Source organism: Oncorhynchus kisutch, linkage group LG4 (genome assembly GCF_002021735.2).
Source record: "Oncorhynchus kisutch isolate 150728-3 linkage group LG4, Okis_V2, whole genome shotgun sequence".
Taxonomy (NCBI): domain Eukaryota; kingdom Metazoa; phylum Chordata; class Actinopteri; order Salmoniformes; family Salmonidae; genus Oncorhynchus; species Oncorhynchus kisutch.
The window spans coordinates 58,331,748-58,358,252 of NC_034177.2; the positions used below are offsets into that span (position 1 = coordinate 58,331,748).

Genomic DNA, 26,505 nt, shown 5'->3' on the forward strand with positions numbered 1-26,505 from the left:
TCAAATTCAACCCTTTATTTGCAGGAGTTGCAGGTTGACATTGTCTAACTTTTTCCAGTGTGTACATTAAGTCTGTAGTGAGGCCATGTCCAGATCAAAAGGCTAAAATTTATACAACTGGCCTTTGCGGAAAACACCACGAAACCTGGGTTGCGCTCAGGAGGGTGAAACTTACTAGACGGATTCCACAGATACCATCTGAACGTTCCAAAGTATTGAGCCCTCCTGAGCCATGAGCCATGTTTCTGGTGTGTGATAGGCCTGACCACAGCCAGGGATGGGGCCCAGTTCCAAACATACACAGGTCATATAGGGATTGAACGTTGAGAAGAGGGGTGAGGGATCGGTTTGGAATCGAGCCATCAAATACGTCTTCATCTAGAAAAAGGAAAACATGGCTGGCGGCAAACCTTTTGAAACCCCTGGAGAACATCCATCTAGCATACAAATCAACCACTCACTACCTACTCTATAGTCTACAAATCATAGGTATTGCACATCAACTGAAAATAAAAAATAAATGTATATACATAGTACACATGGGTTGAATCAACATTGTTTCCCACGTCATTTTCAATGAAATTATGTTGAAACATCATGGAATAGACATTGAATTGACGTCTGTGCCCAGTGAGTACGTACAATACTAGCAGTCTTCTAACATTGATAATTGTACATTTCCAAATAAATAAATAAAAATAAAACTTCATTCACATTTGTTTTTTTAAGACCGTATGCTGTGGACTGTTACGTCAGTCAGAAACTCATATAGGCGAGGTAGTTAATGAAAACCAAGTCCTCTAACAGAGACGGCACAGAGAGAGGAGCTCAGGCGTACTAAGCTAACAAAACACTCTTCGAGTGCCTCAACAGCAGAGCGAGATAGAGAGGGGCTAAAAAAAAAAACGCAGACAACTGTAAGAGCACTTAAATCAAATCGAATGAATTAGGGCTAGGGGTTTTGCCTGGTCGTGTAACCTGAGGAAAGACTCCTGGCCCCAACAATAAAACATAAGCAGCCAATTTGTCCCAAATTGGTCCCTTACCGCTACCCTTGGCCCCAACCCTTTGATGTTTGCAGAACTGTACAGGTGTTTCTACTTATCCAGAACTACTACTACTACTGCAAACGTCGAAGGGTGAGGGACAAGCAGGAGGGACAGGGAGCAAATTGTAACTGGTTGAAGAAGTCAAGCAACAAAGAGGGGAAAGTGTCTAAAGTATTTGGGCCAGGTGATTTTATTGTCTTCCCATACTCCCATATCTGCTCATTAACATTTGATCTCCAGATCCAACACCCCAAAAAACGTTACATTTACAGTCATATAATAAATAAAGAGATGTTCCATTACTAGAAAAAAGAAAGTTGTAGCCATGACTACAGAACACTACAGCTACGGGTAGGCAGAGTAACAGGGTGTCGAAATATGTTCAATGGTTTTTAGGATCCATTTAAATAGAGATGACGACTAAATACTAGAAAATAAAATATGTGTTTGTATGGAAACACTTTCTAATAGAGAAAAGGGGGAAGAAGTTCCATCCACTGTGAGATCCAAAAGACTACAACTTACAGCATAGAAATACTGTACACAGCTTGGAGGGACAGAAGCTGACACAAGAAAATAAATAAATAAATATAATAATTTACAGCATGTACACAATCGGCAATACAGAATATAGGAGACAGAGAAGTTAAAAGAAGCTGTACATTAAAAAAAATGTTTTTAACAAAGGACCCTTAAGTGTCTCAAACTATGTATACTATGACAGGATGTGTAGGGCTGTGTCTGTCTGTCTGTGTGTGTGTGTGTGTGTGTGTGTGTGTGTGTGTGTGTGTGTGTGTGTGTGTGTGTGTGTGTGTGTGTGTGTGTGTGTGTGTGTGTGTGTGTGTGTGTGTGTGTGTGTGTGTGCGTGCGGGTACGTGTGTTATCTGCAGCAGGCCAGTGCTCCCAGGGAGGTGTGGCTGTCCAGGCTGATGTCCGTGTCAGAGGTCATGGTGGGGTCACTTGGCTCAGTCGACATGGAGGATACGTCATTGGCCGAGGAGGAGGATGAGGCGGGCTGAGGGGAGCTGTCAATCACTGCTGCACCTGTGCTGCGAGAAACACACAGGATGACTGATACACCTGTACTAGGTACTAGCACGCACATGTACAAACACACACACTGTCCTTTAAGATACACCTGTGTGGCACACACCATAGGGTGCCGGAAGAGCCCCTCTGAGTCTGTAAGGGGTGCAGCAACCCCCCTACAGTATCCAACTACATAATTCACCTCCCACCTATGAGTCAGATCTGCATGCTCTCTTTCAGTAACAGTGTTTTACTCATAGTGTTTTTCAAAGTGAAATGTAATACAATAACAGCAGAGACCAGCTCACATAAGTACAATAAAAAACATCAGAAACAGTGTGTTAACTAACCTAAAGGAGGAGGTTGTCCTCTGATCACTCCATTCTGCTTGGTCCACTCATCCCACTCATACACCTCCTTCCAGATCAGGTCTAGGAAGAGAGTGAAGGGAGGGAGGGAGTAAGAGATGATGATGATAAGTAACAAAACACAGAAATCATCACCGGGGGAAGATCATAAACACCCATGGGGGTGGTCAGTATCAGTATGACCTCATCCTATTGGACCCTGACCCAGGCAAAACCGGTGACAGTGGTATTTACACCCAGCCGTTGAACCTGGCCAGCTCTGCAGCATCACGTTTCACACCATAACATAACATGAAAAAGTCGTAAACCAGTCAAATGTCAACGTTACAGTGAAAATGTTGTCGTGAAAAGTGAAAGCTCCTCTGGTACAATGGAACCAAAATGAAGTCCTAAAAGTGCAAACTCCAAGATAAATCGGGCATATACATTCAAGTATTTCAAAGTCGTTTGTGACCCATGTCTCGTGAAAAGTGATAGTTGTAGTAACGTCTCTAACCTTTCCACTCCTCCACCGTATGCTCTCGCTCATCCAGCTGCTTGTCTGTGATCTTTGGAGGGGGCTGAGAGGAAAAAGAAAGCAAAGGAAAGAGAGAAGAGAGGGAAGAAAGGTTCATCACTACATCAAACCATTGACCGTAGTTCACTCTTCTGACTAGGAGTGTCAACCGTTTCAGTCCAATTTCTAAGTTTCCCCTACAATAGATCATACCACTTGTTAAACACTTACTGCCTCCACTTCTGCTGGGTCGTACCACACGTTGATATAGGGGTGTTTCAGGGCCTCGTCCACCGAGATCCTCTTAGACGAGTCAATCACCAACATCTTAGACAGCAGGTCTCTGGCCTGGCTCGCTGGGAATGGAGAGAAAATATAGCTCAGACCAGCACATGCATACACACATACCCTACCCACACACATTCTCAGTCTCCAGTACCTTTCAGTTTGTTGTGTTCTGAGTCTGCAGGGAAGAGGACGTCCGGGAAGAGTTTGTCGAAGCTGTATCCTGCGTAGCGCGGTCGGTTCTCAACATACGTCCTCACTGATTGGTTGAGCTTCATCAGGAACTCCTGGGGCGGAGTCCCAAGCTGCTCTATCACTTTGTTCCACTGGTCAATGTCTGAGCGGGTGGAGTTAGGGAAAGAGCACACACAGATTTCTCCAACAAACACACACTTTTACTTTGTTAGAGAACTATTTTGCCAGAACTATCCCTATGTTCTAGAACTATCTGTATGTGCCGGCAGAAGCTGAGGTGATTATTGGGAAGGGAGGATGGGAGCATGGCTGTACTTGGATATGGTGGATATGGTGGTGGGTGGAGAGCAAAAGCGGTGCGCTATAGAGCAGTGGTTGATGGTATGAACATGGTAAAAAACACACAGGCAGGATTTTAAAAATGATATCATGGTAAAAGAGGAAAGGATACGGTCAGTGCCTGGGAACAGCACACTACCTCTGACCATCTCAGCCACAATACAGCCCACTGACCACACGTCCACTACACGATGAATGGAGAGATGACATGCAAGCACAACGGAGAGGGGGAGGGGGGATGAAGAACAGAGGAAGGAAATGAGAGTAAAGAGTTTATGGATTACAAAAAAAAATGGATATCGCAAAGAAATCAGATGAATGAAACAGAAGACGGAATGAGTGATACATCTGATGAACGAAGGAGAAGCATTGCATGAGTACATTGGGTAAATGAGAGTGAGAGTGGATGCAGCATGAAGAATCTGGAAGTCTCGAGCGGCGGAGCCCTCTGTCAAAATGGGAAGGAAGATGCAGGAAATCAGGACGTGAGATTTATTTTCCATTTCGGAAACTGAAAGACTGAAGAGAAATAGCTCCGCAGAGGTGGCAAACTGTTTTACTACTTAATAAGGAGGTGATTCACAGCCAGAAGCACTAAGGATACAGTCCCTTCCTGGGAACAGGATTTTGTGACGGACCATTTCTGCCAGAATACACCCCACAGACCATATGTCCACTGTTTACAATATGGAGAAGAGGAGGGGAGGGGGGTAGAGACACAGAAACAAGCTAATTAGATTTTAGCCGTTAATAAAGAGACCATTGTTTCTGCAGTGGTGGTAAAAGCATACAATTGTTATGGGTAGAATAAATATTTCATTGATTGATCAATTTATTCATTGTTTGATTGACAGGTACTGACCATTGGCCTGGTAGCCCATCCCCAGTATGACCTCTGGTGCTCTGTAGTATCTGGTCACTACATAGGGGGTCATCAGTAAACCTGTAGCCGCTGTTCGAGCCAAGCCAAAGTCCAAGATCTTTAATGTACAGTCTGACTTCACCACAATGTTACTGGGCTTCAGATCCTAGAGGAGGGACAAAGAGAGATCAATATCATCAACGTTGTCATCATCATCATCAATAGCAAGGCCAAAACTGTCATTAAGCGACTTATCAGCTGCACACCACAATTTCTGGGGGGGTTGTAGCCTGGGAAGTGTGTTCCAGTGCATTTTTTACTAAAATATTATGGCAGACAGAATCTCCATCAGAGAGCATTATTACAGTCTTGGCAATATGTTTTCGCTATTATGTCTCCCGACCCCTCCTGTCTCAGCCTCCAGTATTTATGTTGCAATAGTTTGTGGGGGCTAGGGTCAGTCTGCTTTATCTGGAGTATTTCTCCTGTCTTATCCGGTGCCCTGTGTGAATTTCATCTCTCTCAATTCAATTCAATTCAATTCAATTCAATTTGCTTTATTGGCATGATGCAACAGTGTACATATTGCCAAAGCTTATTTTGGATATTTACAATATAAAAATGAGAATCAAAATTGTCAACGGGACAACAGTAACAACAATAACCAAGTGTCAAAATAACCATACATTGAACAATAACATTAAGCATACAGTAGAGGACATGTGCAGGTTGATTGGTCTGTCAGACACTGTCCCTCAACTTATGGCAGGCAGCAATGTAGTGCGCTGCCAACCCACAGCTCTCTGCGTCCTCCCCCAACAGGACGGGTAGCCTACTCTCATCAGAGAGGTCTTTGAAACCTTGAATAAGGGTTTCAAATTTGGGGAAATTACACTCTTTCCTGACATGTTGTCAGGAAATGCAGCTCCTCTCAGGTTCTGCTGTTGTGCAGTGGTTGTACAGCCTTTCCTCTACAGGGAGCCAGGTTTTCCTGTGTCTACCCTTCTCAATTGCAAGGCTGTGCTCACTGAGCCTGTACTTTGTCAAGGTTTTTCTAAGGCTTTGATCAGTAACCATGGTCAAATATTTAGCCACAGTGTACTGTCGATTTAGGGCCAGATAGCACTGCATTTTGCTTTGTGTTTGTGCTTGTGTTTCCCAATAAGCAATATAGTTTTGTTTTGACTGTGTTGTAATTTGGTTTATCCTGATTGATTGGATGTTCTGGTCCTGAGGCTTCAGTGTGTTAGTTCAACAGGTTTGTGAACTCAGCCCCAGGACCAGCTGGATGAGGGGACTCTTTTCTTTGCTCAGCTCTTAGCATTGCAGGGCTTGGTAGTGATTTGAGAGGGGGTCACTGTATTTTAGATGTTTCCAAATCTTAATTGCTTTTTAAAAAGTTTTTATTATTAGTGGATATTGGCCTAATTCTGCCCTGCATGCATTGTTTGTAGTTTTCCTCTGGACATGTAGGATAATCTTACAGAACTCTGCATGTAGGGTTTCAATGGGGTGTTTGTCCCATTTGATGAAATCTTGTTTTGCAAGTGGACACCACACCTTGCTGCCATAAAGTGCAATTGGTTCAATGACATATTCAATTAGTTTGAGCCAAATATTAATAGGTATTTCAATTTGAATGATCTTTTTAATGGCGTAGAATGACCTGCGTGCTTTCTCTCTCAGTTCATTCACTGTCTCATTAAGGTGTCCAGTTGAGCTTATTTTTGAACCTAAGTAATTGTAGTGTGTGCAGTACTCTATATATTTTGCACCAATTGAGAACTTTGGTCTAATTCCCTGAGATCTGGATCTTCTCTGGAAAACCAGTATTTTAGTATTTTTGGGGTTTACTGCCAGGGCCCAGGTCTGGCAGTACTGCTCTAGCAGGTCCAGGCTCTGCTGTAGGCCATGTGCTATGGTCATCTGCGAAGAGTAGGCATTTAACTTCTGAATTGTGGAGACTAACACCAGGGGCTGAGGATTTTTCTAGAATAGTGGCCAATTCGTTGATGTAAATATTGAAGAGTGCAGGGCTCAGATTGCAACCCTGACAAAGGCCCCGCCCCTGGTTAAAGAATTCTATTATTTTCTAGCCAATTTTAATGCTGCACGTATTGCCAGTATACATTTATTTAATTATGTCATATGTTTTACCCCCTACATCACTTTCAATAACTTTGTAGAACAGTCCTGTATGCCAAATAGAATCAAATGCTTTTCGGAAGTCGATAAAGCAAGCATATATTTTGGTATTATTTTGGTGGACATGTTTATCTATCAGGGTGTGTAGGGTGTAAATTTGATCAGTTGTGCAATGTTTTGGTATGAATCCAATTTGGCTTTTACTCGAGACATTGTTCTTATTTAGGAAGTTTAGAACTTACATTTATAATACTACAGAAAACCTTCCCCAGGTTACTGTTCACACAAATGCGTCTGTAATTGTTAGGGTCAAATTTGTCTCCATTTTTAAAGATTGGAGTTATGAGTCCTTGATTCCAGATGTCAGGGAAATAACCTACACTCAAATTAAACAGTTTTAATATAGCCAATTTAAACTTTGCACTAGTGTTTGAGCATCTCATTTAGGATGCCATCAGGTCCGCATGCTTTTTTAAATTAGAGAGCCTGGAGTTTCTTATAGAGCTCCTGGTCAGTAAAATGGATTTCTTTAGTCCGTTATAGCTTTTTCTAATTCATTCAACTTCTCATGAATTTTCTCTCTCTCTCTCTCTCTCTCTCTCTGAGGGAGGAGGAGGAGGAGGACCTGAGCCCTAGGACCATGCCTCAGGACTACCTGGCCTGATGACTCCTTGCTGTACCCAGTCCACCTGGTCGTGCTGCTGCTCCAGTTTCAACTGTTCCGCCTGCGGCTATGGAACCCTGACCTGTTCACCGGAAGTGCTACCTGTCCTAGACATGCTGTTTTCAACTCTCTAGAGAAAGCAGGAGCAGTAGAGATACTCTGAATGATCGGCTATGAAAAGACAACTGACGTTCACTCCTGAGGTGCTGACCTGTTGCACCCTCTTCAACCACTGTGATTATTATTATTTGGCCCTGCTGGTCATCTATGAACATTTTAACATCTTGGCCATGTTCTGTTATAATCTCCACTCGGCATAGCCAGAAGAGGACTGGCCACCCCTCATAGCCTGGTTCCTCTCTAGGTTTCTTCTTAGGTTCCAGCCTTTCTAGGGTGTTTTTCCTAGCCACTGTGCTTCTACACCTGCATTGCTTGCTGTTTGGGGTTTTAGGCTGGGTTTCTGTACAGCACTTTGTGACATCCGCTTATGTAAGAATTTTATAAATACATTTGATTTATTGATTGACGGGAACATAAACAATGAGAGCGACAGATGGGGGACATTAGTGAAGCTACGTAGGAGTATTGGAGTGGCGTCAACATAATATATTATAAAACCGTCAGCATCCATTTTCCTCACCATATTAACAACAGTAATGAGTCACACCATTTGAACTACAATAGTATAGTGAGTCATCTTTCACAGATTTGCATGTATGCTAGCAGCTTAGTAGTATGACATACAAACCAGTTACAGTGTTATAGAATTAAGATTATTCATTGGGATTTTCCCATTCTTGTCTAAGGTGTACAGTTGAAGTCGGAAGTTTACATACACGTATGTTGGAGTCATAAAAACACGTTTTTCAACCACTACAAATTTCTTGTTAACAAACTATAGTTTTGGCAAGTCGGTGAGGACATCTACTTTGTGCATGACACAAGTCATTTTTCCAACAATTGTTTACAGACAGATTATTTCACTTATAATTTACTGTATCACAATTCCAGTGAGTCAGAAGTGTACAAGTTGACTGTACCTTTAAACAGCTTGGAAAATTCGTCTTAGAAGCTTCTGATAGGCTAATTGACATCATTTGAATCAATTGGAGGTGTACCTGTGGATGTATTTCCTTCAAAACTCAGTGCCTCTTTGTTTGACATCATGGGAAAATCAAAAGAAATCAGCCAAGACCTCAGTAAAGAATTTAGACCTCCACAAGTCTGGTTCCTCCTTGGGAGCAATTTCCAAATGCCTGAAGGTACCACGCTCATCTGTACAAACAGTAGTACGCAAGTATAAACACCATGGGACCACGCAGCCGTCACACCACTCAGGAAGGAGACGTGTTCTGTATCCTAGAGATGAACGTACTTTGGTGCGAAAAGTGCAAATCAATCCCAGAACAACAGTAAAGAACCTTGTGAAGATGCTGGAGGAAACAGGTACGAAAGTATCTATATGCACAGTAAAACGAGTCCTATATCGACATAACCTGAAAGGCCGCTCAGCAAGGAAAAAGCCACTGCTCCAAAACTGCCATAAAAAAAGCCAGACTACGGTTTGCAACTGCAAATGGAGAAATGTCCTCTGATCTGATGAACCAAAAATAGAACTGAAAGAAATAAGTCTCCTTACTATTATTATTTTTACTTGGATTAAATGTCAGAAATGGTGAAAAACTGAGTTTAAATGTATTTGGCTAAGGTGTATGTAAACTTCTGACTTCAACTGTACCTGCTCCATTGCTCCAAAATGTATCCCAAATGGCACCCTATCTATCCCTCCCTATACAGTGCACTACTTTGACCAGAGCCCGGGAATAGGGTGCCATTTCAGACGCAAACACAGTTAATTAGAGCAGAAGCAGTGTTTAGATCATTAGCAGGTTCCTCTTGATCTCCTGTGGATGTAACCAACATCAAAGCTAGGCTTACTTTTCCTGGAAATACAAAAATACCCCAGAATTTGTAATGACGAGCTACAAATTATAATGATGAGCTACATTATTGCTACATTATTAGCTTAGTGTTACCCTGAGCCATACCCTGCGTCTACCTGTTAGCTAAGTGTTAGCACGTACAGCATGAGCCGATCCCTGTGTCTACATGTTAGCTTAGCGTTAGCGTGTATGAGCCAGCATGAACCTTACCCTGTGTATGATGCCGGCATTGTGGAGGTGTTTGATGCCACACAGCATCTGGTACAGCAGGTAGGACAACCTCTCATGGTCCAGCTCCATCTGAATCACCTGGCACAGGTTGGCATCCATCAGCTCCATCACAATGTATCTAAACAGGTAGGAAGTGAGATGAGAATATGCACACACATGCGCGTACACATATGGGCACACACACATAGGCGCAAACACACACACATAGGCGCAAACACACACACAAACAGGAGCGGGCGCACACACCCTCCTCGTGAGGTAACTGTGGAGCCGGCTGGATGGCTTGAACAGAGAGAGCTGACATGTATGCATAAATAAGACCTTATAGATGCCAAGTCTTGGTCATGATATGGTTTCAGTTTTTTTAGCTGGCAGAGAGATTTCACACAGTTATTCTGGTAATGGCCGAGTCATTCTGCCACTGATGACAGACAGGCCTGTTCAAAAGGTCCTCCTATGTCTTAATTCCTAACAGCAAGTAACCATTTTACACTGTCAAAGGTTGATCATGTTATTCTACACCAGTTAATGTACTTACACATCTGCAAATTCTTCTAATGATTTTTGTGGGCTGAATACGTTTAATAAGCCAATGATCTGTAGAGGTAACATAAGCACATAAACACAACAACATAAGTCATACAGGTTGATTAGATTAGTTTCCTCAATGTAAGAAAACACAGTCCACATGTTTGTAATCAATTCAATTTCAAACGTATTATACAATAAAACAATAAAAAGTCCCTTGATGCTGATTGACTGAAACCGCATTCTAGTCCTCTATATTCACAATATAAGCTACCATTGCAAATGCCTGTTTACTGTTCTATCTCTCTGAGTATCATTACGCATTCATAACATATTATTCCTACTGTTCCTGTCCAGCCAGGCCAATCATAAACAGAATCGAGCATTATTGTCATAGAGTCTCATCTAGAATATAATCGAAACAGCAGGAAGAAGTCGTTGACCAGTGTTGCTCGGCAGACTTACATTTTTGTGATTGACACATTTCATTAACACCAGTTCTCTGTACGCTCGCTTGGCGTGCGTCTGGTTCTGGAACGGCCGACTCAACTTCTTAATAGCCACATTTCTCTCAAGGTTGTGGTCATACGCTGAACTAAAAGGCAAGACAAAGAACATGGCAATACATGAACACATCTGCGACAATGGCGTGATACAGACTGTGGTAATAGGAATTTAAATGGATGTCTGATTGGTGTTTCTTTTCATTGGGTATTTTACAGCATATGACCTTGAAACATAACCTAAAATGAGGACACTGTCCAAATGAATGAATTCCATGGTTCATTTTGTCATTGATGGACCAGCAATGGTAATAGCCTTGGTCCATTGATTCAGCACCACAGTGTTTAGACAAATTCAAACATCGGGGTACTTTGGTATGTAGCTCTGAATTGTATTGTTACCTTGGAAACCAATTGAATCTCAAATAAAAGTATTTCATTGGGGCTAAATAAAATAAAATATATCTCAAGCAAAAAGGATTTGGAAACAATAAACTGCAACACTTTACTTTGCATCCCATCGTTTACTGGTAATTACCTGGCACAAAGCACAGTTCAAACATTAATGAAGTAGTATATGACTGGCAGAAAAAAACTAAGGGGAGGAAAAAGTACTCAATTGTCATACTTGAGTAAAAGTAAAGATACTGTACCTTAATAGGAAATGACTCAAGTAAAAGCAAAAGTCAACCAGTAAAATACTACTTGAGTAAAAGTATAAAAGTATTTGGTTTGAAATATAATGAAGTATCAAATGTAAATGTAATTTCAAAAATGTACTTAAGTAGCAAAAGTAAAAGTATAAATCATTTCAAATTCCTTATATTAAGCAAACCATTTGGCACAATTGTTCTTTTTTTTTTTTTAAATGTACGCATAGCCAGGGACACACTCCAACACAGACATCATTCAGAAACAAAGCATTTGTGTTTAGTGAGTCGCCAGATCAGAGGCAGTAGGGATGAGTGTGTGAATTGGACCATTTCTGTCCTGCTTTCAAAATGTAATGAGAACTTTTGGGTGCTGGAGGGGCCTCACGAGTGGCACAGTGGTCTAAGGTTCTACTAGCTGATTCGAGTCCAGGCTCTGTTGCAGCCAGCCACACCGGGATACCCATGGGGTGGCAAGCAATTGGCCCAGTATCGTCTGGGTTAGAGGAAGGCTTGGCCGGCAGCGACTCCTGTGGCGGGCCGGTTCCAGTGCACGCTGACATTGTCGCCAGGTGTTTCCTCCGACACATTGGTGCGGCTGGCTTCCGGGTTAAGTGGCCATTGTGTCAAGAAGCAGTGTGGCTTGGCTGGGTTGTGTTTCGGAGGATGCATGGCTCTTGACTTTCGCCTCTCCCGTGTCCGTATGGGAGTTGCAGTGATGGGACAAGACTGTAACTACCAATTGGATACCATGAAAAAGGGGTAAAAAAAGTGTCAGAGAAAATGTATGGAGTAAAAAGTACATAATTTTCTTTAGGAATGTAGTGAAGTAAAAGTAGAAGTTGTAAAGTACAGTACAGATAGTACAGATACCCCAAAAAACAACTTAAGTTGTACTTTAAAGAATTTTTACTTAAGTACTTTATACCAATGCCACCAAATTAGATTTTGTTTTTCAAATGTATCGTGGGCTGACATTTTCCATCAAGGCACTCTTGAAGAAAACAAATTGGTGAACTTGTTGATTAAAAGCATTTATTTCTAAATATTTAAAAGCATAACAAACAAACGCCAATGCATTTCGGCATGATGTCAGCCTTCATCTGGGGGTAAAGGTTGTAATGTCCACATGGGGGCTCTATGAATCACATTTGAGTGGCAGAATAACCAATAAGAAAACATGTGACATAAACAAAATAACAGCACAAGGAAATTAAATAGGTGTGTGAACATAAAGTAAATTATATAAGAATAATTCAAATTGGCCCTAAAAAATCATACAAATAGCATAAAAGATATATACACAAAAATTACCATACCAATCGAACAATTTGTATTTACTAAGGGGTGACCTTCATCCCCTTTGTTTGTTTCTGCCAGTCATAGACTGCCCTTTTCAAAGAGTACCTTGTACCAAGTCTCCATGGCCTTATAGCTTTTACCCATTTGAGCCCACCAGCACATTGTTTTTTCTTCTCAGTAATGAAATAGTAATTGCAAAGTGATTACACTTACCAGACTATTCCCTGTGCTCCTGAGCCAATGGGCCTTAGATTCTGGTAGCGCTTCAGGACTTTGAAGGTGGAATCTCCGACATCTAAACTATAGAACTCCCTCTCTCCTCCTCGCTTGTTTTTATTCATGATGAAACCTGGAGGAGCTACTTTCTGGGCATCCAAACTAGGCTCTCTGTACTATGGACCCGCACACACACACACACACACACACAAGAGTGCAAGCACACATGCACAAACACACACACACAGAGAAAGAGAGAGAGAGCATAACATATTTTTAGGATACAGAACACAGGTAGCTACGGTATGTTCGGAAGTGCATGTTTCTAGCTTTAAGATCAAATCTGCATTAGGGGAAATAGCCCCACTGATCACCCCCAGCGGCATTAAAGGGCATATTCTGCTGTCCTATCGTGAGTGCAATGATGTCAGATAAAAAAGTGTTTGATGTTTGCAATAACTTCTTTATTGTAGTAATATTCCGAACGGACTTGGCAGTTTCACAAATTAAGGATTCCAGCTTTAACCTATTATTCTTATTAACCTTATCCAATGCTACAGTTTTCCTTCTTAAACCTAAAAGGTTTAAAAATCAGATGATCAGATGTTTTCAAAACTCAGAAGCAATCTTCTTTTGAGATAGGTCCACGTCCCAGGCCATGTGTATATGCCACAATCAAAAATGAATGGAGAAGATAAGCACCATGCAATTTCCAGATCTGTGGTGCTTATCTTTCAATGATTTTGTTGGTTGAGGTATTGTATATACAGTGCCTAGTGAAAGTCTTCACACCCTTGCACAGTTGTCACATATTGCTGCCTTAAATTAAAATCTAAAAAGGAATATAAAATTATAAATTTTTTCTACAGATCTACATAAACTGCTCCACATTTTCAAAGCGTAAGACAAATTGTAGACGTGCGGAAATGAATAAAAAATAGAAAACGAAGATATTTTAATTGCGTAAGTCTTTACACACCTTCCTGGGTGAAGAGCAAATATTTTCCTGAAAAAAAACGCTCAATTTATTGAATGGTGTCCATCTGTTCGCATAAGTAGTGGTTCTCATTATTTAATAATAACTTACACTGTCTTTGTAAGGTCCCCCTGTTAGATAGTGATATGCAAACAATGATTCAACCTCAGAGCCACCAATTAGTTTTAAAAACATGTCAGAGATTCATTTTTAGACAGGGGAGGTTCCAAAATATTTCATAGATACTGAAAATTTTGGGCGGCAAGTAGCCTAGCGGTTAGAGTGTTGGTTCAGTAACCGAAAGGTTGCTAGATCTAATCCCTGAGCTGAGAAGGTAAAAATCTGTCGTTCTGCCACTGAACAAGGCAGTTAACCCCTCTGTTCCTAAGCCATCTTTGTAAATAAGAATATGTTCTTAGCTAACTTGCCTATTTAAATAAAGGTTGAATATATATATGTCACTTTGAGTAAATAATGTGTAGGCGGTGTATCATATCACTGGGGATCTGGCTGTCCTTCCTAACTGAGCTGCAGGAAAGAATGGAAACTCTTCAGGGATATCACTATGTGGCCAAATATGATTTTAAAACAGCCACAGAGTTCATTGGCTGAGCAGGGAGAAAACTGTGCATTGATCAACAACACTGCATTCACTCCACATTACTAGCTTGTTTGAAAGAGGGGGGAAAAAATGAATCTTCTACAACAACAAAAATCACTACTGTTTGAAAGATGGCCCTTAAAGTTATACTGTACTTCAAGTCAGCATGGCAGAATATTAAACTTTTGGGTCAAATCCAACACAACACATCACAGAGTGAAGCCCTCTACATTTTCTTGAATTGTGGTGGTAGTATTATGTTATTAGGTATGCTTGTCACAAGCAGGGACTGGGGACTTGTGTCAGGCCCAAAGTAAATATGAAAGGGGCAAAGCACAGGGAAAAACTTTTGAAGACCTGCATCAATCTTTTGAAGAACTAACACTTGTTTTTCCAGAGGGAAAATTACACACATTTTATGACATGGTCCAGTCTCAGTGCTGACATAAATCTGTTTGAAAACCTGAGATAAGACTTGAATATTGCTGTCCATCAATGATCCCCAAACAAATTGACTTAGCTTCAGCAATTTTGCCAAACACAAAGGATATATACTAAAGAGGACTGTTATTAGCATGTTTGACCACTCATCTGTAATTAGCAGATTATCAGACACTCAACAAGGTCTGATTTAATTATTACTGAACCAGGATACAAGTGGGAAATATAATGATCCAATCCATTTTAAAAAATTGGAGGCCCCTTACACTTCAGTGTTGTGATGCAAAAATTAGAGCAAAATGTACAGCCCATCGAATTTAAAAGGTATTGTCTGACATTGTTCATTCAGACATGTTTTTTTACATGGATGACACATATAATAATATAAAGGATAGTACTTGAAACAATAGAACACTATAACAAATATGGGAAACCAGGCCTGCTATTCAGAGCTGACTTGCCTGGAACATTTCAATTTGAGAGAATCTCTTATAAAAATGGGTTAAAATCATGTATAGTAAAATAGTAAATAATGGCTACTTCTCAGAAAGTATTAAACTGTCAAGAGGAGTAAAACAAGGTTGTCCACTATTGGCATACATTTATGTTAGCTATTAAATTCAGGTCCAACAATGATATCAAGGGATTAGAAATGTGGTGTCATTGTTTGCTGATGATTTAAATCCTCAGAGGATCTCTGGATTACAAAACAATTTTGGTAAGTTTACTCTATTATGTGTTTGATCTTTTTTTTTTTTATCTAACTTTTACATTACCGTTTTTAACCAATAAAATAGTCTGATGGTGATGTGGATATACTCTGTATACATATTCCGTAGTAAATGATCTCACTCCAATAAATGTTTATAGATAATATCTTGCTACCATGGACAGGTAAAATACCTGTCTATTTGTGTGGGAAAAATCACCCTGATTAACTCTTTAATCATATCCCAGTTTACCTATTTGCTTATGGTCTTGCCTACACCTAGAGAACAGTTCAAAATGATATGAGAAAACAATATTACATTTTATTTGGAACGGCAAGCCAGACAAAATTAAGTGGGCCTATTTATCTAATGATATATTATATAAATAGGCCTGTTTGTAATGAATACTCAGCGAGAAAAAGGTGTAGATTCATGCGCAGAGCACAGCAGATGTTTATTAAGCCTTCGCAGAAGGCAGGAATCATGGTCACAGGCATTCAATGGTCAAACACAGGTAGGCAGTCAAAACCAAACAATACCTCACAACCATACAAACAGAAAGAACTGAACTAAATAGGGAGCTGATGAGACCATGTGAGAAACGAACATGTTTCTCTCCGTTTGAGCAGACACATGCACATTTGTGGCCTGCTGGAGGTCATTTTGCAGTGCTCCTCCTTGCACAAAGGCGGAGGTAGCGGTCCTGCTGCTGGGTTGTTGCCCTCCTACGGCCTCCTCCACGTCTCCTGATGTACTGGCCTGTCTCCTGGTAGCGCCTCCATGCTCTGGACACTACGCTGACAGACACAGCAAACCTTCCTGCCACAGCTCGCATTGATGTGCCATCCTGGATGAGCTGCACTACCTGAGCCACTTGTGTGGGTTTTAGACTCCGCCTCAAATGTTATTTGTCACATACACATGGTTAACAGATGTTAGTGCGAGTGTAGCGAAATGCTTGTGCTTCTAGTTCCGACAATGCAGTAATAACCAACAAGTAATCTAGCTAACAATTCCAAAACTACTACCTTATAGACACAAGTGTAAGGGGATAAAGAATATGTACATAAAGATATATGAATGAGTGATGGTACAGAGCGGCATTGGCAAGATACAGTAGATGGTATTGAGTGCAGTATATACATATGAGATGAGTATGTAAACAAAGTGGCATAGTTAAAGTGGCTAGTGATACATGTATTACATAAGGATGCAGTAGATGATATAGAGTACAGTACATATACATATGAGATGAATAATGTAGGGTATGTAAACATTATATTAGGTAGCATTGTTTAAAGTGGCTAGTGATATATTTTACATCAATTCCCATCAATTCCCATTATTAAAGTGGCTGGTGGTTAGAGCGTTTGGACTAGTTAACTGTAAGGTTGCAAGATTGAATCCCCCGAGCTGACAAGGTAAAAATCTGTCGTTCTGCCCCTGAACGAGGCAGTTAACCCACCGTTCCTAGGCTGTCATTGAAAATAAGAATGTGTTCTTAACTGACTTGCTTAGGTAAATAAAGATGAAATAAAGGTGTAAAACTTGAAATCGGCCCTAATTAATCGGCCATTCCGATTAATCGGTCGACCTCTACTATAGACCACCAAGTGCTAACAGTCAGTATCTGGATAATATGTGTGAAAGGCTTGATAATGTATGTGACATCAACAGAGAAGTATATTTTCTGGGTGATTTAAATATTGACTGGCTATCATCAAACCGCCCACTCAGGAAAAAACTTCAAAACTCTAACCAGTGCCTGCAACCTGGATCAGGTTGGCAGTCAACCTACCAGGGTAGTTACAAACAGCACAGGAATTAAATCATCAACATGTACTGATCACATTTTTACTAATGCTGCAGATATTTGCTTTAAAGCGGTATCCAAATCCATAGGATGTAGTGATCACAATATAATAGCCATATCTAGGAAAATATCTAGGAAAAGTTCCAAAGGATGGGCCTAATATAGTGTATAAAAGGTCCTACAATAAGTTTTGTGGTTATGTTGATGTTGATGAGGAGGATGAGGAGCAACCAGACGCTGTACTTGATGCATTTATGAAACTACTTATTCCAGTTACTAATAAGCACACACCCGTTAAGAAAATGACTGTAAAAACGGTTAAATCCCCTTTGATTGAGAGGGATGAGGCAAAAGGTATGGTAATTAAGTCTGGCAGCCCAACTGATTGGCAAACGTACTCCAAATTAAGAAATCATGTGACTAAACTAAATAAAAATAAACTACACTATGAAACAAAGATAAATGATATAAAGAATGATAGTAAAAAGCTTTGGTGCAGCTTAAATTACATTTTGGGGAAAAAGGCCACCTCAGCTCCTTCATATATTGAATCAGATGGCTCATTCATCACAAAGCCCACTGATATTGCAAACTACTTGAATGATTTTTTCATTGGCAAGATAAGCAAACTTAGGGATGACATGCCAGCAACAAACGCTGACACTACACATACAAGTATATCAGACCAAATTATGAAAGACAAGAATTATACTTTTGAATTCCGTAAAGTCGGTGTGGAGAGGTGAAAAAATTATTGTTTTCTATCAACAATGACAAGCCACCAGGGTCTGACAATCTAGATGGAAAATTACTGGGGATAATAGCAGACGATATTGCCACTCCTATTTCCTAAATCTTCAATTTAAGCATGTGCCCTCAGGCCTGGAGGAAAGCTAAAGTTTCCCTTTACTGGATCAAATAGCCGACCAATCAGCCTGTTACCAACCCTTAGTAAACTTCTGGAAAAAAATTGACCAGATACAATGCTGTTTACAGTAAACAAAAAAAAATCTGCATGCTTATTGGGAAGGACACTCAACAAGCACAGCACCTACACAAATGTTGGATGATTGTCTGAGAGAAATTGATGATAAAATTATTATGGGGGCTGTTAGACATCAGTGCAGCTTTTGACATTATTGATCATAGTCTACTGCTGGAAAAACGTATGTGTTATGGCTTTACACCCCCTGCTATAATGTGGATAAAGAGTTACTTGTCTAACAAAGAGGGTGTTCTTTAATGGAAGCCTATCAAATATAATCCAGTTAGAATCAAGAATTCCCCAGAGTAGCTGTTTAGGCCCCTTGCTTTTTTCAATTTTTACTAACGACATGCCACTGACTTTGAGAAAAGCCAGAGTTTCTATGTATGCGGATGACTCAACACTATACACGTCAGCTACTACAGCGACTGAAATGACTGAAACACTCAACAAAGAGCTGCAGTTAGTTTCAGAGTGGGTGGCAAGGAACAAGTTAGCCCTAAATATTTCTAAAACTAAAAGCATTGTATTTGGAACAAAACACTCACTAAACCCTAATCCTCAACTAAATCTTGTAAATCATGTGGAAATTGAGCAAGTTGGGATGACTAAACTGCTTGGAGTAACACTAGATTGTAAACTGTCATGGTCAAAACATATTGATGCAGTAGTAGGGAGAAGTCTGTATATAATAAAGCGATACTTAACAACACTATCAACATGGCAGCTCCTACAGGCCCTAGTTTTGTCGCACCTTGACTACTGTTCAGTTGTGTGGTCAGGGGCCACAAAAAAGGACTTGGGAAAATTGCAATTGGCTCAGAACAAGGCAGTACTTTTACTTATGAGAGGTATTGACATGTTGAATGCACCGAGCTATCTGTCTAAACTACTGGCACACAGCTCGGACACCCATGCATACACCACAAGACATGCCACAAGAGGTCTCTTCACAGTCCCCAAGTCCAGAACAGAGTATGGGAGGCACACAGTACTACATAGAGAGATGACTACATGTAACTCTATTCCACATCAAGTAACTGACGAAAGAAGTAAAATTAGATTTAAAAAACAGATTAAAAAAACACCTTATGGAACAGCGGGGACTGTGAAGCAACACAAACATTGGCACAGACACATGCATACACACACACACACACACGATAACATACACACTATACGTACACATGGATTTTGTCATGTAGATATGTGGTAGTGGTGGAGTACGGGCCTGAGGGCACACAGTGTGTTGTGAAATCATTAAGACAAAGTGTGTTTAACACATTTTGGTTACTACGTGTTTCCATGTGCGTTATTTTATAGTTTTGATGTCTTCAATATTATTCTACAATGTAGAAAATAGTCCAAATAAAGAAAAACCCTTGAATGAGTAGGTGTGTCCAAACTTTTGACTGGTACTGAATATATATTTGCAAAAAAAATCTGCAATCTACAAAATCTACAATCTATCTGCAAAATATCCCCCCCCCCCCAAAAAATAATAATAATAATAATAAATAAGGATATTTGCTGCTCCAAGAGTTGCGTAAAGTTGGTGAAATCTTACTCAACATGATTCACAGCTGTAATTATTGCTTCCCAAGGTGCTTTGAACAAGTATTAACTCTGTGGTGTGAAGACATACGCAATCAAGATTTACATTGTTTTTTTTAATGCATTTTTTAAAGTGTATTTTTGATTTACTTTTAAGTGTAGAGTAGGTTGTGTAAATCAGTAGGAAAAAAATCTAATGTAATCCATTTTATATTTAAATATAAGGCAGCAAAATGTGACAACTGTGCAAGGGGTATGAAGAGTTTCCCTAGGGACTGTAGCTGGATCTAAACAACGGATGGTGTGGGATGTTGATTCTTCTTGACATAAGACTACTTTTGTGGTATGAGAACACCTGACAAAACGTGAAGCGGACTGTAATGTCCCTTAAACTTTACAAACAGAGGAGGTGGGAGTATACAATATCCTCAGAATCCACTGGTCAGAGTGTGAACCATAGGTGGTCTACTTCTCTCAATAAATTTGTATATGAAACATGAGCTGAAGAATATCTCTCTCAGGGCTCAGGGTTCAATGGGATGGGGTCATACTGATACTGGCCCTCCAATGAGTGTTTCCCCCTCTTTCTCTCTCTCCCATCTTCTCACTGATTTATACTGAACAAAAATATAAATGCAACATGTAAAGTGTTGGTCCCATATGTCATTAGTTGAAATAAAAGAGCACAGAAATGTTCCATACACACAAAAAGCTTATTTTGCTTTTTGTTAATTTCTCTACCATAAGCCTTCTTAACAACACTATCAACAAGGCCTCCAACGTTGTTTTAGAGAATTTGGCAGCACGTCCAACTGGCCTCACAACAGCAGACAACGTGTAACCACGCCAGCCCAGGACCTCCACATCCGGCTTCTTCACCTGCGGGATCGTCTGAGACCAGCCATCTGGACAGCTGATGAAACTAATGAGTATTTCTGTCTGTAAAAAAGCCCCTTTGTGGCAAAAAAACTCATCATGATTAGCTGTGTCTGGCTCCCCAGTGGGTGGGCGTGGTTACCAAGTGAGTGGGCCTATGCCCTCCCAGGCCCACCAATGGCTGTGCCACTGCCCAGTCATGTGAAATCCATAGATTAGGGCCTAATTCATTTATTTAAATGTACTGATTTCCTTATATGAACTGTAACTCAGTAAAATCTTTAAAAATGTTGAATGTTGCGTTTATATTTTTGTTCAGTGTAAGTTTACATTACTGTCTTAAGCCCAGTCTGAACTGGACTAAAGCCCAGAGACATTGGCCCGATTTGACTACATTGAAAATACATCTTTTGTAACCATCGGATAGTAACGTCTGCGTTCACCTATCATGTCAGGCAGCCTAGTGGTAGCTTCGTGGTTAAGTGCATTGGGATAGTAACTGAAAGATTGCTGGTTTGAATCCCTGAGCCGATTAGGCAAAAAATCTTTTGATGTGCCATTGAGAACTTAATCCTAATGCTCTGGATAAGAGTGACTGCTAAATGACTAAAATGTAAATCAATGATTTCCCTCCATTTTGAAATACATCCTTCTTTACCATTGGAGGTAACAGCCACTAAGGCTTTCATCAGCTTTCACATATCTTATCAGTTCAAAACTGTGGTTTCCCAAGGAAGGGAGGACGGAAGCATCCATTGTGATTAGTCCATCATAATAGGGCTAAATATGTTTCAGCCCATGCTGTTTCCTCTGACATCCCGACTGTCCTGCTAACGTCACACTTGCGCATCAGAGACATCCCCCGCCGTGTCAAAGTAAACACTCAGATTCCACACACACACACCCCGCACAGTGTTACAGTAATTATTTATATCAATCATCAGACAGAAGCCAGGCATTCATACGATCATGGTTCAGATGGATCAGGTGAGTGGATGGAGTGTGGTGCTTAGCGTACTGCTTTTAATTGTAGGTTATATACCTGCATGGGTATACTGTAAGTCTGAATGAATAAATTAACAATGGCTGTATAATGATTACAAACATACTATGATTAATGGATAAAGCATGACATTATGTAGCCAACTTATGCTATACCAATTGAGCTAATGTTCTACTTAGCTCTTGGATGATGTCAATTACTGTAAGATGCAGTTACCAGTGAACAGTAATACCTGTTAATGTATTACAGTGACTGTTTATTATGTGTAATCTTTACGTGACAAAAGGATGAATACGGGCTATAAATGCAGTATCTTATCTTTCCACTTCAGTCAGTGACTGGCTGCACCAACAGCAGCTCTCTTTCTCTCTCCCCCTTTCTATAGCTCCCTCCTCCTCTCTCTCCTTTCTCTGTCTATCTCCACTTGGCATTATTAGGTAGGTCTATCAAGGGCCTATGAGTCAGGCCGGCAGCTACACTTCTACAGCCCTGCAATTACTGTCAGGGGCCCTCCACTCCAGTTGTCTTCATAATTAACATGATAAACAGCCCCTCAACACTGGCAGTCAAGCCTGAGCCCCACCAATACAGGGACTGACTATAGCGTATATCCGACAAAACATCCACAATCATGAATCTCCCCTCAAGATATTAAAGGGGCAATCCAGTCACAAATGTGATTTCCCTGTGTTTTACACATATTTCCACACTATGAGTTTGGAATAATACCGTTAAATTGTGAAAATTATGATAGTGCCATTTGAGTGTAAGAGCTGTTTGAAAAGACCACCTGCAATTTCTGCTTGTTTGCACGGGTGGGGTTTTTGGACCACCTGGCGACATCACCAGGCGGTGTAAGTTAATACACCAATAACAAAGAGTTTTCCCTTCTCTCTGTTAAAGATGCACTATGCAGATATCGCTCCGCCATTTCCTGGTTGCTAAAAGTCTAATAGATCACTTAATTTCAGTTTATGTGACAAAACAAGCAAGTATAGTGTAGAGAATCATTGTACCAGGGGCCAACTTTCACTGGGGACGGGGAGGGACATGCAAATCGAAATAGCACACATAGAACAGATCTACCACGTCGTAGACTTGCTTTCAATGAGAATGACAGATCTATAACACACATTTCTATGTGAATTTGGTTACATATTGCAGTTAGTTAATAGCAGCTCATTTTCAGGTTACATATCCCTCCCATTACGCTCCTCCAATTAGGCCCTTCACTCAGGCCACTCCCAGACAGTCCTAGCTAAATTATTGCTTGAGAAATTGCTTTTTGCTAAGAACCTATTTTTGTATTATTTTTTACAATTTTAATTGAAAACAATTACAGTAAGGTACTTAATTACTTAATTTCTGTTACCTAGAAATTATTTGATATTGACACAACAGCTGCATTGGACCTTTAATACAGTATAACTAAGCAATAAATAACATTGGAACATACACATAAACCGTCTGATTAAATTCCTACATTTCCCTCTGTATTTTTATACAGAATAATAGATTGTTCACCAGTGTCATTACCTATATGGGCTTAACCTCTACGGGATTGGGGTCCCCCCCACGCAATGGTTGAGCTAACATAGGCTAATGTGATTAGCATGAGTAACAAAAAAAATCCCAGGACATAGACATATGTGATATGGGCAGAAAGCTTAAATTCTTGTTAATCTAACTACACTGTCCAATTTACAGTAGCTATTACAGTGAAAGAATACCATGATATTGTTTGAGGAGAGTGCACAATTATGAACTTGAAAATGTATTAACAAACCAATCAGGCACATTTGGGCAGTCTTGATACAACATTTTGAACAGATGTGCAATGGTTCATTGGATCAGTCTAAAACGTTGTACATGCACTGCTGCCACCTAGTGGCCAAAATCTAAATTGTGCATGGGTTGGAATAATACATTATGGCCTTTCTCTTGCATTTGAAAGATGGTACAAAAAAATACAAAAACAAAATATCATGTATTTTTCTTTGTATTATCTTTTACCAGATATAATGTGTTATATTCTCCTACATTAATTTCACATTTCCACAAACTTCAAAGTTTTTCCTTTCAAATGGTATCAAGAATATGTATATCCTTGCTTCAGGTCCTGACAGACAGGCAGTTAGATTTGGGTATGTCATTTTAGGTGAAAACTTTTAAAAAAGGGTTGGATGCTTAAGAGGTTTTTAAGTCTTGAACATGTTATTGTATAAGTGGGTGGGTATACAGATAAGACCATAAAATAATATAGGCCTATTCTGGCACTAGACTGTATGTAAATACTAGGCCTATACTTTCCAATTGTTATTGTACCTTAAATATATCCCATGCATAGCTGCCTTTATCATAACATTGTTCACTGAACATCGTGTTGCCAAGACTTCAAGAATGACAGAGGGAAGATCTTCAGGCTTAAATATCGACAATTCAGATTGTTTATAATTCAGTAGTGATCAATTGATTTAATGGCCCTGACAATCCCCGGTATGTAACTACAGTCATGATAACCTTGGCCAGCCGGCCCTTTATCGTTATATGTAGATGTGGCTGCCAGGTAAAAACAAACACAGGTGCCTTGAAAACATGACAATAATACGACAATAACCAACCTCGCTACAATGTAGCAAGTGAGTCTATACTTCCAAAGCCGGCTTTTTGGTAATAGCCTGGTTATTACAGCTTGTATGTAGCCGAGCCTATGCGATGCAGTATTGTGCTACACATAGCAGGATAACTTATTTTGAGCGCTATCTATGCCAATCCAACAATCGAAATCATCGTGGTACAACAACATTAAATCCTGGACACGTTGTGCTTTTAGTTAAATATGATAGAATAAATTGCACAATTCTAATCTATTTACAACAAACATCATCTGTAAATTGTGTGCGGTGCGGCGAAAACGACCCTCCCCCACAGCTAAACAATACCATGGACAGCGGCGCGGAAACATAAGGCTTACCTCCGTCAACAAAATACAGAATGTCAGTTCTGGATTAGCCACAAAAGTCCGAGTCCTCGAAAATGAATTAAGTTGAATTATTTAGATAATAAATGATGGCTATTCTGTTGTCCTGCTACAAAACATGACCTCACGGAATTCACTACAATCTCTCTGCATTGACAGGCCGAGCGCGCACTGCAAGAAGACATGCGTACTACGTCACTAAAGCCCTACGCATCCGTGAGATAGGAGCTACCGCCCTATCCTTTCCTTTTATCAATAGAAATACATACAAAAATATCCTCTTCCCTGTAATGAATAAAATCAATACAAAAATCAGTACAAATCTCTCTCTCACACGCACATTATAGGCCTACCTCAACCCTTTTTGCTGAATGCTGGTTTTAGGCCTGTCTATTTGGGATGGTACCATATCAAATGATTATCTTCCACACAACAGCCAATCCACAGACTTTGCAATTATATTTATACAGGCCTATTCATCCACCTCTGTTTTGGAATGCTCGGAGACTGATGGCAGACATGCTGCGACATAGGCAGTAAACTGAGGGATAATGAAATGAGAACATTAAGAATGTCAGCTTTGGCACCCAGCCAATGAGTTAGTACCTTCACACTAATGAGTCATGCCAGTAGTTATTTACACAGTGCCAGCGGGTCAAACGTCAGACAGAAAGGGTTCAAACACAAAGCGGAGTACAGTGCATTAGGGAAGAATTCAGAACCCCTGACTTTTTCCAAATTTCGTTACGTTACAGCCTTATTCAAAAATTGAATCGATCTACAATCAATGGGCTCCCGAGTGACGCAGTGGTCTAAGACACTGCATCGCAGTGCAAGAGGGGTCACTGCAGTACCTGGTTCGAAACCAGGCTGCATCACATCAGGCCATGATTGGGAGTCCCACAGGGCAGCACACACTTGGCCCAGGGTAGGCATTCATTGTAAATAAGAAATTATTCTTCACTGACTTGCCTTTTTAGACATTTTCCCAAAAACATAAATATCAAATTTACATAAGTATTCAAACCCTTTACTCAGTAATTTGTTGAAGCACCTTTGGCAGCGATTACAGCCTTGGGTCTTCTTGGGTATGACGCTACAAGCTTGGTACACCTGTATTTGGGGAGTTTCTCCCATTCTCCTGTGCAGATCCTCTCAAGCTCTGTCAGGTTGGATGGGGATCGTCACTGCACAGCTATTTTCAGGTCTCTCCAGAGATGTTCGATCGGGTTCAAGTCTGGGCTCTGACTTGGACACGCAAGGATGTTCAGAGACCACTTGGCTGTGTGCTTTGGGTTGTTGTCCTGTTGGAAGGTGGACCTTCGCCCCAGTCTGAGGTCCTGAGCACTCTGGAGCAGGTTTTCATCAAGTATCACTCTGTACATGCTCCGTTCATCTTTCCCCTCCCTCCCTTTCCCTGGTCTTTAAGTCCCTTTAACATCCCCACAGCAGGATGCTGCCACAACCATGCTTCACTGTAGGGATGGTGCCAGATTCAATCTTGGTTTCATAAGACCAGAGTATCTTGTTTCTCATGGTCTGAAAGTCTTCAGGTGCCATTTGGCAAACTCTTGGTTGGGCTCTCATATGCCTTTTACTGAGGAGTGGCTTCATTCAGGCCACTCTATCATAAATGGTGGAGTGCTGCAGAGATTGTTGACCTTCTGGAATGTTCTCCATATCTCCACAGAGTAACTCTGGAGCTCTGTCAGAGTGACCATTGGGTTCTTGGTTACCTCCCTGACCAAGGCCCTTCTCCCA

General features: G+C 40.6%; 1 protein-coding gene across 4 annotated transcripts; it reads right to left on the minus strand.

Moving 5' to 3' along the window:
• On the minus strand, positions 1 to 24,916 carry LOC109889737 (mitogen-activated protein kinase 8-like). Of its 4 annotated transcripts, none has more exons than XM_020481397.2 (12): positions 24,739 to 24,916; positions 12,803 to 12,981; positions 10,600 to 10,729; positions 10,145 to 10,203; positions 9,586 to 9,724; positions 4,624 to 4,789; positions 3,874 to 3,945; positions 3,382 to 3,564; positions 3,174 to 3,298; positions 2,943 to 3,006; positions 2,429 to 2,509; positions 1 to 2,093 (listed from the first exon to the last, which is right to left on the minus strand). In XM_020481397.2, exons 2-12 carry the CDS (start codon positions 12,928 to 12,930, stop codon positions 1,930 to 1,932), a joined length of 1,311 nt encoding a protein of 436 aa, XP_020336986.1. In that variant the 5' UTR covers positions 12,931 to 12,981; positions 24,739 to 24,916; the 3' UTR covers positions 1 to 1,929. The 4 variants fall into 4 exon arrangements, with proteins under 4 accessions (XP_020336986.1, XP_020336985.1, XP_020336987.1 ...); XM_020481396.2 differs by lacking the exon at positions 3,874 to 3,945 and adding an exon at positions 4,366 to 4,437; XM_020481398.2 differs by lacking the exon at positions 3,874 to 3,945 and adding an exon at positions 4,366 to 4,437 and having other exon boundaries at positions 1 to 2,098.
• Positions 24,917 to 26,505: the final 1,589 nt, after the last annotated feature.

Excerpts from the sequence above, each read along its gene's own strand:
- LOC109889737 (XM_020481397.2), bottom strand. The coding sequence starts at position 12,930 with ATGAATAAAAACAAGCGAGGAGGAGAGAGGGAGTTCTATAGTTTAGAT. Across the intron at positions 3,946-4,623 it reads GATGGGCTACCAGGCCAATG|TGGACGTGTGGTCAGTGGGC; the intron begins GTCAGTACCTGT and ends TTCATCGTGTAG. Across the intron at positions 3,299-3,381 it reads AGAACACAACAAACTGAAAG|CGAGCCAGGCCAGAGACCTG; the intron begins GTACTGGAGACT and ends CTCCATTCCCAG.